A 12,237-nucleotide genomic window follows, 5' to 3' on the forward strand; every position below is an offset into this window, starting at 1 on the left:
TGCTTCCTTAGTTAATACTGCTTCTTTAATTAGTACTGCTTCCTTAATTAATACTGCATCCTTAATACTGCTTCTTTAATTAGTACTGCTTCCTTAATTAATACTACTTCCTTGATGTTGCATGAAGTTTACTGTGATTCCTAAGCTTTGTTGTTGATGTGCTAGCTTGGCTGATGTATAATAGATCTGATATTCCATCTGTATGTCTGAAGATGACTACAGAAAATAGAATCTGTAATGATGTACTAGTTAGCATGTCCACCTCACTGGGAGTGGAAGAGGAGAGGTTCATTTTGGTTTTGGTGTTTTATGATACTGAAACAAAGCGGTTTATGCAATGCTGAATCAGTTGGAGTAAAGTCCCTTGTCTAAGGAGAGTATGTGATGGTAGCCAGCACAGGTTGATATGGTGATAGGTCCTGCACCGATTTGGATGCTAATAAGGGCACTAGCACATAGCCAACCATAGCTCTTGGGAGAGGAGTGGGAACAAAGAATTTGATATTGCTGTTGAGTTAGAGCGTCATAATAACATGGATCATAAGCTTCAGAATGTTGATTCATAGACTTTCATTCTGATCCCATCTCCATCAAAGTAGATTTTTGGACTCCTACGTTGACAGTGATAAATACTGTGAAAATGCTGTTTGTTCATAAGGCTTTATCGGCTTGTGTAACTTTACATATACTCAATAATTAATTTTCATGAATTGTGTACAAAGAATGCTTTGTAAGAACAAGGAAACATCATGCTCAACAATCATGTGTATTTCCATAGTCTGCTTGTGTATATCTGACATCAAAATTGAATATTCTAAACCTAAAATTTGGCCTCATCATGCCAAAATGAGGTAGAGTCTGGACTCATCATGCCAGAATGAGTTACAGCCTGGACTCACCATGCCAGAATGAGTTACAGTCTGGACTCATCATGCCTTAATGAGTTACAGTCTGGAATCATCATGCCAGAATGAGTTGCAGTCTGGACTCATCATGCCAGTATGAAGTACAGTCTGGACTCATCATGCCAGAATGAGGCACAGTCTGTACTCATCAATGTCAGAATGAGTTACAGTCTGGACTCATCATGTCAGAATGAGGTATAGTCTGTACTCATCATGCCAGAATGAGGTATAGTCTGTACTCATCATGCCAGAATGAGTTACAGTCTGGACTCATCATGCCAGAATGAATTACAGCCAGGATTCATCATGCTATAATGAGTTACAGTCTGGACTCATCATGCCAGAATGAGATTCAGTCTGGACTCATCATGCCAGAATAAGTTACAGTCTGGACTCATCATGCCAGAATGAGTTACAGTCTGGACTCATCATGTCAGAATGAGGTATAGTCTAGACTTGTCATATCAGAATGAGGTATAGTCTAGACTTGTCATATCAGAATGAGGTATAGTCTAGACTTGTCATATCAGAATGAGGTACAGTCTGGACTCATCATGTCAGAATGAGGTATAGTCTAGACTTGTCATATCAGAATGAGTTACAGTCTGGACTCATCATGTCAGAATGAGGTATAGTCTAGACTTGTCATATCAGAATGAGGTATAGTCTAGACTTGTCATATCAGAATGAGGTATAGTCTAGACTTGTCATATCAGAATGAGATATAGTCTAGACTTGTCATATCAGAATGAGGTATAGTCTAGACTTGTCATCAGAATGAGGTATAGTCTAGACTTGTCATGTCAGAATGAGGTATAGTCTAGACTTGTCATGTCAGAATGAGGTACAGTCTAGACTTGTCATATCAGAATGAGGTACAGTCTGGACTCATCATGTCAGAATGAGGTATAGTCTAGACTTGTCATATCAGAATGAGTTACAGTCTGGACTCATCATGTCAGAATGAGGTATAGTCTAGACTTGTCATATCAGAATGAGGTATAGTCTAGACTTGTCATATCAGAATGAGGTATAGTCTAGACTTGTCATATCAGAATGAGATATAGTCTAGACTTGTCATGTCAGAATGAGGTATAGTCTAGACTTATATCAGAATGAGGTATAGTCTAGACATGTCATATCAGAATGAGGTATAGTCTAGACTTGTCATATCAGAATGAGGTATAGTCTAGACTTGTCATATCAGAATGAGGTACTCTTTTAAACGATGCCACTTTTGTTCAAGACTAAGAAGCTTATATCTTAATTACTATAGACATTGAAACACTGATTATAGCATTGTGGTAATGTTTTAAAAATAAAATGAATAAGTTAAAGCCATATTGATGAAAATACATAAAAAGTAAACATAACTCACATACATAAAGCAAACGGTTCAGATTATTGTCTTGTGGAAGCTATGTTGATAGTATAATTAAAAAAGCACTTCCATATAAAATGTCCCTGTGATTCCTAATTTCCACTTAATTCCTAATTCCATGTAAAAGGTCCCAATTCTAGTTTCTTTTAAAGAAGTTTATTCTTTTTTATCCTTCAACAGGGTAATTGAAACAGCAATTAATTCTTGTGATTGTCATGATTGAAAGTAGCAGTGATTCAGTGTACTTATGTACAGCTTGTGTGATGTGATGGTTCCTATGTCAATATGCTGAACAGTAAAAGAGTAATCGTACATTGTGTTATTGAGATCACTAATAATTATGCTGTTTTGACCTCATTAAATTATGATCCCATAATGCTATTGTCATTTGTTTGATGAAAATTCATTGTTGTTTCATATTGAGTAAAATTCTTCAATGTAACCATAAGCAAAGTACAAATTAAAACAAAAGCCATGAAGCCAAAGAAAGATTTGCAACTACTTTCAAAGTCATTGATGGATTAACCAGCTGTATGGTATGAATTTGGATTCATATGTGTTATACAGGTAGTGACATGCCAATAACCAGTTGTATGGTATGAATTTGGATTCATATGTGTTATACAGGTAGTGACATGCCAATAACCAGTTGTATGGTATGAATTTGGATTCATATGTGTTATACAGGAAGTGACATGCCAATAACCAGTTGTATGGTATGAATTTGGATTCATATGTGTTATACTGGTAGTGACATGCCAATAACCAGTTGTATGGTATGAATTTGGATTCATATGTGTTATACAGGTAGTGACATGCCAATAACCAGTTGTATGGTATGAATTTGGATTCATATGTGTTATACAGGTAGTGACATGCCAATAACCAGTTGTATGGTATGAATTTGGATTCATATGTGTTATACAGGTAGTGACATGCCAATAACCAGTTGTATGGTATGAATTTGGATTCATATGTGTTATACTGGTAGTTACATGCCAATAATCAGAGGTTAACAAAAAAAGAGAGACACTTGGAATAAAGTTCCCATTTATCAGTTTTTGGGAAACCATAACTCTAAATAAATTAAGAAAAATTAGGGAACCATGTACAGCATTATATTGGACATTATGTCACAGTGAAGTGCTGAATAAAAATCCCATGTGACATTCTGTAATGGTGGTTTTATTTGGTTTTGCTGGTTACTTTATTTTTCAATAAACCACTGGAAACCTCCTTGATCATACAAATTTAGTGCAGTATGAAAAAACGTCTTTAAAAACGCATTCTTGCAATCATAAAAACATTGCTTTGATTTAATTATATTTGCAGGTGATGTTAGAATACAATGGTCAGAAGGAAGTTGTTTGGGAGGAAAGTGGCAACCAAGGAGATCAGTGGAATAAAGCTTGCACTTTACTGCCAGAAAATTCCAAAGTGACAATCAGTTTTGTTGCAATCAGAGGACCAGGTCCATATGGTGACATTGCAGTTGATGACGTAGAGCTCGTTATGGACTATTGTCAGCGTATGGGAAATAATTATATTTACCTACAGTATATTGAAACGATTTGGGAGACATTAATGTGTGTATTGTTATCACAATTACCCCCCTCCCCCAGCCTAAACCTCATTTTTCATTTGAGCTTAATAGTTGAAAGAAATTAAATTATGGAGACAGATGAAGTTCACAAGATCCATAGTCCCTCATTCTAAACTGCCTCAGTATAGCATGGTCCCTGATATAATGTGTGTAGAGTCATATTTTTGAAATACCTCTGTATAAGGTAATCTCACTAATAACCCTACCTCTCACTAATAAATGCACTTTGATGGCCTCTCTGTACAATGTTGTATTGAATGATCATGATGCACCTTTATGGTTTCACTGTACAGAGCTATTGTGAGTGATCATGGTATACTGTATGGCCTTCTGAACAGTTATAGTGAGTGATCATTGGTATACTGTATGGGGTTTCTAAACATTTATAGTGAGTGATTACCATATACTTTATGGCCTTTCTGAACAATTATAGTGAGTGATCACCATCTACTTTTTTGACCTTTCTGAACAGATATAGTAAGTGATTACTGTCTACTTTTATGACCTTTCTAAACAATTATAGTGAGTGATCACCATCTACTTTTATTACCTTTCTGAACAATTATAGTGAGTGGTTACCATGCACCTTTATGGCCTGTCTGAACAGTTACAGTAAGTGATCACCATTTACTTTTATGACCTTTCTGAACAGTCATAGTGAGTGATCATGGTATACTGTATAGGTTTCTAAACAGTTATAGTGAGTGATCACCATGCACCTAATGGCCTGTCTGAACAGTTACAGTAAGTGATCATGGTGCACTGTATGGCCTTTCCAAACAATTATAGTGAGTGATCACCATACACTTTATGGCCTTTCTGAACAGATATAGTGAGTGATCATGGTACACTGTATGGCCTTTCTAAACAAATATAGTGAGTGATCGCCATACACATTCATGGTCTTTCTGAACAGCTATAGTGAGTGATTACTGTCTACTTTTATGGACTTTCTAAACAGTTATAGTGAGTGATTACCGTATACTTTTATGGTCTTTCTAAACAAACATAGTGAGTGATCACCATACACATTCATGGTCTTTCTGAACTGTTATAGGGAATGATTACCATACACTTTTATGACCTTCCTAACTGTTATAGTGAGTGGTTACCATGCACTTTTATGACCTTTCTAACTGTTATAGGGAGTGATTACCATACACTTTTATGACCTTTCTAACTGTTATAGGGAGTGATTACCATACACTTTTATGACCTTTCTGTTATAGGGAGTGATTACCAAACACTTTTATGACCTTTCTAACTGTTATAGGGAGTGATTACCATACACTTTTATGACCTTTCTAACTGTTATAGTGAGTGATTACCATGCACTTTTATGACCTTTCTAACTTTTATAGGGAGTGATTACCATACACTTTTATGACCTTTCTAACTGTTATAGGGAGTGATTACCATACTTTTATGACCTTTCTAACTGTTATAGAGAGTGATTACCATACACTTTTATGACCTTTCTAACTGTTATAGAGAGTGATTACCATACAATTTTATGACCTTTCTAACTGTTATAGTGAGTGATTACCGTGCACTTTTATGACCTTTCTAACTGTTATAGGGAGTAATTACCATACACTTTTATGACCTTTCTAACTGTTATAGGGAGTGATTACCATACACTTTTATGACCTTTCTAACTGTTATAGAGAGTGATTACCATACACTTTTATGACCTTTCTAACTGTTATAGGGAGTGATTACCATACACTTTTATGACCTTTCTAACTGTTATAGGGAGTGATTACCATACACTTTTATGACCTTTCTGACTGTTATAGGGAGTGATTACCATACACTTTTATGACCTTTCTGAACAATTATAGAGAGTGATTACAATACACTTTTATGACCTTTCTAACTGTTATAGAGAGTGATTACCATACACTTTTATGACCTTTCTGACTGTTATAGGGAGTGATTACCATACACTTTTATGACCTTTCTAACTGTTATACAGAGTGATTACCATACACTTTTATGACCTTTCTAACTGTTATAGAGAGTGATTACCATACACTTTTATGACCTTTCTAACTGTTATAGGGAGTGATTACCATACACTTTTATGACCTTTCTAACTGTTATAGGGAGTGATTACCATACACTTTTATGACCTTTCTAACTGTTATAGGGAGTGATTACCATACACTTTTATGACCTTTCTAACTGTTATAGAGAGTGATTACCATACACTTTTATGACCTTTCTGACTGTTACAGGGAGTGATTACCATACACTTTTATGACCTTTCTAACTGTTATAGGGAGTGATTACCAAACACTTTTATGACCTTTCTGACTGTTATACGGAGTGATTACCATACACTTTTATGACCTTTCTGACTGTTATAGGGAGTGATTACCATACACTTTTATGACCTTTCTGAACAATTATAGGGAGTGATTACCATACACTTTTATGACCTTTCTGACTGTTATAGGGAGTGATTACCATACACTTTTATGACCTTTCTAACTGTTATAGGGAGTGATTACCAAACACTTTTATGACCTTTCTGAACAATTATAGGGAGTGATTACCATACACTTTTATGACCTTTCTAACTGTTATAGGGAGTGATTACCAAACACTTTTATGACCTTTCTGAACAATTATAGGGAGTGATTACCATACACTTTTATGACCTTTCTAACTGTTATAGGGAGTGATTACCAAACACTTTTATGACCTTTCTGAACAATTATAGGGAGTGATTACCATACACTTTTATGACCTTTCTGACTGTTATAGGGAGTGATTACCATACACTTTTATGACTTTTCTAACTGTTATAGGGAGTGATTACCAAACACTTTTATGACCTTTCTGAACAATTATAGGGAGTGATTACCATACACTTTTATGACCTTTCTAACTGTTATAGGGAGTGATTACCATACACTTTTATGACCTTTCTAACTGTTATAGGGAGTGATTACCATACACTTTTATGACCTTTCTAACTGTTACAGAGAGTGATTACCATACACTTTTATGACCTTTCTGACTGTTATAGGGAGTGATTACCATACACTTTTATGACCTTTCTAACTGTTATAGGGAGTGATTACCAAACACTTTTATGACCTTTCTGACTGTTATACGGAGTGATTACCATACACTTTTATGACCTTTCTGACTGTTATAGGGAGTGATTACCATACACTTTTATGACCTTTCTGAACAATTATAGGGAGTGATTACCATACACTTTTATGACCTTTCTAACTGTTATAGGGAGTGATTACCATACACTTTTATGACCTTTCTAACTGTTATAGGGAGTGATTACCATACACTTTTATGACCTTTCTAACTGTTACAGAGAGTGATTACCATACACTTTTATGACCTTTCTGACTGTTATAGGGAGTGATTACCATACACTTTTATGACCTTTCTAACTGTTATAGGGAGTGATTACCAAACACTTTTATGACCTTTCTGACTGTTATACGGAGTGATTACCATACACTTTTATGACCTTTCTGACTGTTATAGGGAGTGATTACCATACACTTTTATGACCTTTCTGAACAATTATAGGGAGTGATTACCATACACTTTTATGACCTTTCTAACTGTTATAGAGAGTGATTACCATACACTTTTATGACCTTTCTGACTGTTATAGGGAGTGATTACCATACACTTTTATGACCTTTCTAACTGTTATAGGGAGTGATTACCAAACACTTTTATGACCTTTCTGACTGTTATAGGGAGTGATTACCATACACTTTTATGACCTTTCTAACTGTTATAGGGAGTGATTACCAAACACTTTTATGACCTTTCTGAACAATTATAGGGAGTGATTACCATACACTTTTATGACCTTTCTAACTGTTATAGGGAGTGATTACCAAACACTTTTATGACCTTTCTGAACAATTATAGGGAGTGATTACCATACACTTTTATGACCTTTCTGACTGTTATAGGGAGTGGTTACCATACACTTTTATGACCTTTCTAACTGTTATAGGGAGTGATTACCAAACACTTTTATGACCTTTCTGAACAATTATAGGGAGTGATTACCATACACTTTTATGACCTTTCTAACTGTTATAGGGAGTGATTACCAAACACTTTTATGACCTTTCTGAACAATTATAGGGAGTGATTACCATACACTTTTATGACCTTTCTAACTGTTATAGGGAGTGATTACCATACACTTTTATGACCTTTCTAACTGTTACAGAGAGTGATTACCATACACTTTTATGACCTTTCTGACTGTTATAGGGAGTGATTACCATACACTTTTATGACCTTTCTGACTGTTATAGGGAGTGATTACCATACACTTTTATGACCTTTCTAACTGTTATACAGAGTGATTACCATACACTTTTATGACCTTTCTAACTGTTATAGGGAGTGATTACCATACACTTTTATGACCTTTCTAACTGTTATAGAGAGTGATTACCATACACTTTTATGGCCTGTCTGACTGTTATAGGGAGTGATTACCATACACTTTTATGACCTTTCTGACTGTTATAGGGAGTGATTACCATACACTTTTATGACCTTTCTGACTGTTATAGGGAGTGATTACCAAACACTTTTATGACCTTTCTGACTGTTATAGGGAGTGATTACCATACACTTTTATGACCTTTCTGACTGTTATAGGGAGTGATTACCATACACTTTTATGACCTTTCTAACTGTTATAGAGAGTGATTACCATACACTTTTATGACCTTTCTAACTGTTATAGAGAGTGATTACCATACACTTTTATGACCTTTCTGACTGTTATACAGAGTGATTACCATACACTTTTATGACCTTTCTGACTGTTATAGGGAGTGATTACCATACACTTTTATGACCTTTCTAACTGTTATAGGGAGTGATTACCAAACACTTTTATGACCTTTCTAACTGTTATAGGGAGTGATTCCCATACACTTTTATGACCTTTCTGTTATAGGGAGTGGTTACCATACACTTTTATGACCTTTCTAACTGTTATAGGGAGTGATTACCATACACTTTTATGACCTTTCTAACTGTTATAGGGAGTGATTACCAAGCACTTTTATGACCTTTCTAACTGTTATAGGGAGTGATTACCATACACTTTTATGACCTTTCTGACTGTTATAGAGAGTGATTACCATACACTTTTATGACCTTTCTAACTGTTATAGGGAGTGATTACCATACACTTTTATGACCTTTCTGACTGTTATAGGGAGTGATTACCATACACTTTTATGACCTTTCTAACTGTTATAGAGAGTGATTACCATACACTTTTATGACCTTTCTGACTGTTATAGGGAGTGATTACCATACACTTTTATGACCTTTCTGACTGTTATAGGGAGTGATTACCATACACTTTTATGACCTTTCTGTTATAGGGAGTGATTACGAAACACTTTTATGACCTTTCTAACTGTTATAGAGAGTGATTACCATACACTTTTATGACCTTTCTAACTGTTATAGAGAGTGATTACCATACACTTTTATGACCTTTCTAACTGTTATAGAGAGTGATTACCATACACTTTTATGACCTTTCTGACTGTTATAGGGAGTGATTACCATACACTTTTATGACCTTTCTAACTGTTATAGGGAGTGATTACCAAACACTTTTATGACCTTTCTAACTGTTATAGGGAGTGATTACCATACACTTTTATGACCTTTCTAACTGTTATAGGGAGTGATTACCATACACTTTTATGACCTTTCTAACTGTTATAGTGAGTGATTACCATACACTTTTATGACCTTTCTAACTGTTATAGGGAGTGATTACCATACACTTTTTTGACCTTTCTGACTGTTATAGTGAGTGATTACCATACACTTTTATAACCTTTCTAACTGTTATAGGGAGTGATTACCATACACTTTTAGGGCCTGCATGAATAGTGTTATTATGTAGGAACACAGTGTTTTGGAAATGAATTTGGCGCACCATCAACATCCACATTAGGAGGTTTCAGGTGAAGCAGTCATTGTCATCTCACTAGAACAGACCCTAAAATGAAGTGTACTTCACCTTGCCTTAATTTCTTGACATTCCTCACACCGCCAATTATAATAATATGGTATTTATTGTAAATGTTAACTTTTGTCTCAAGGTTTCCTCCAAATAGTTATGGAGCCCATTTCTTTTTACTGATACAATTTCTTTGTAGGTTTGATGTTACAGGTTTAACAGATACATAGCCAGTTCTTATTCAGTGTACAGTATTTCAATTGCATCTACATTTAGAAATATCTTAATCCTAATTGTGACAGTTCAGGCAGAAAACAATTTTGTGATTGTATTGTTCAGGTATTCATATTTAAAAGAGATGTCACATTCAAGTTATGAAATGAATTTGATGCTCTTTTCTTAATCTGGAATTTTTTCTCTAAACTCTAAGAATGCCAGACACTTTGCCATTGTCAGTAGCTAAATTTAACTTTGAACTTAACTTGGTAAAAGCAGTAGGAGTTGGCTTGATTGGTATGATGTTTTTATAGCACCTTTTGACATCAAACTTGGTAATTTCACGTGATAATTGATCACATGATTTTTCATTCTCTTATAACTTGTGTTTAAATGATTGATTAATATATAATTGACATGAAGTGATAATCATGCATGATATAATATTATTGCTTGATATGATGTTTTGTATAAATGCTACTCACTTTTCTTAACTCACATACACAATTTTATAGTTCTAGAATATATATCGTTAATTGTATTGGCATTTAGTACCAACTTGTACATGTAGGAAACATATTGAAATAGACTTTGATTATATCTGACAGGCTATGCCATTTTTTAATTATAGATCCCATCACCTGCATGGATGACTTCCAGAAATGTGAATATGCCAGAGGTAGTCAAAATGAGGGCTTCATGTGGAATTGGAATGGTGACGTATATGGTAGGATTTAAAAATTTGTAGTTCTTCAGGCAAGACTTTGCAACTAGTATTAAGGTCCATAGGAAGCAGCAGAGGAGGCTGAAACGTAACTTTGAAAACTAAAACCTCATATGAAAAAAATAAATAAATAAGGTCAATAATGCTAAACCAAAGCCTCTAACTTTATCGAGAGTTTCTCTCCAAGAGTCTCTTCTTGGGGGTTAGTTTTTTTGTTACATTATTTTTGTTGTTTGTGTTTTTTGAAAAGTACGCATTATTTTGTTTACCCACCGGACATCTCATTGAGGTTGCACCTCCTCTGCTACTATAATTAGATCATTATTTATATACGAATAATGGCACCTGTTGCTGATTCTTATACTGTTAGATTAGCTCGAGAAAGATTACAAGCAATCAAAAAGTTTTTGCCTGTTTGTGATTCTTTTAGACAAGAACATCAAGAATTACAAGTTGAATGTGCAGAAGGTACAGAAAAATTATTTAAACCGATTACAAAGGTTACTGAAAAAGCTGCAGCAATTACTGAAAGTCTTCGTTCAATGTTGGAACAGACTGCAAAATATACTAAGGGAACAAAAAGACTTTTACAAAAACTTCCAGCTGCAATATATGCTGCTCAGCCTCTTTCTGTAGGTGAAGAAATACTTGATGAATTGGCTGATGTAAAAGAATCTATTGAAAAAACAATGGGGGAAAAACTTAAGGGAAGAAAAGGTATTAAATTTATGGTAAAATTTAATGATAAAGGTGTTGAGGAAATAAAAAGCAAAAAAATATAGTTAATTTATCTGCATTTGCTGTGTTAGGTAATTTTTTAAACCCTAAGCATGTTAAAGGTGTTAGTCATAATACATGGTATAAGTGGGTGTATTGTGTACATCAAGGACTTGATCAGATAGATAGTAAGGATATAAACTACATTAATTAAGTTAGGGGAATAAATAATTTTTTACAGCAGTTAGAAGATGAGAAACAAAAACTACCAAGCCTACCAAGACAATCAGAACCACAACCTCCCGAGCAAGAACCTTCTTTTTGACTTCCTCCTCCGAAGCAACAAAGAGAGCAAGAACAAAAAGAACCACAACCTCCTTTATGAATTACTCGGTTACAGCAAAATATACATTCTCTTCGACAAAAAGAATCTAGTACTTACAGAAATATATTCAATAAGAGAGGTCATCAGCGAGCATTGCTGCTTTTTTTTAAATAGAGATCATTTGAATAAAGATTTTGTTGAACAGATGGAACCTGAAAAATATGTGGTGTTGTGAGGTGATTTGGTTTTTTAATGTAGCGCATAGTTCAGCGTAAATGAAACACCTATTAAGGATTTGCTAAAATATTATCTGGAAGAATGCAATTTGGTTGAAACAATGAATAAAGCAAAGTCTGCATTTA

At 34.7% G+C, this 12,237-nt stretch overlaps 1 protein-coding gene across 1 annotated transcript in view; it reads left to right on the forward strand.

Moving 5' to 3' along the window:
- Window positions 1-12,237, forward strand: part of LOC149784233 (MAM and LDL-receptor class A domain-containing protein 1-like) — a 262,408-nt gene that overhangs the window by 83,322 nt on the left and 166,849 nt on the right. The window contains exons 20-21 of the mRNA XM_089932965.1: window positions 3,619-3,814; window positions 10,741-10,836. Coding sequence (XP_089789091.1) covers window positions 3,619-3,814; window positions 10,741-10,836 — 292 coding nt within the window. The remainder of the gene's footprint in view (window positions 1-3,618; window positions 3,815-10,740; window positions 10,837-12,237) is intronic.

This window comes from Sinohyriopsis cumingii, chromosome 14 (assembly GCF_028554795.1).
Source record: "Sinohyriopsis cumingii isolate HCF-2022 chromosome 14, ASM2855479v2, whole genome shotgun sequence".
NCBI classification, from domain to species: Eukaryota; Metazoa; Mollusca; class Bivalvia; order Unionida; family Unionidae; genus Sinohyriopsis; species Sinohyriopsis cumingii.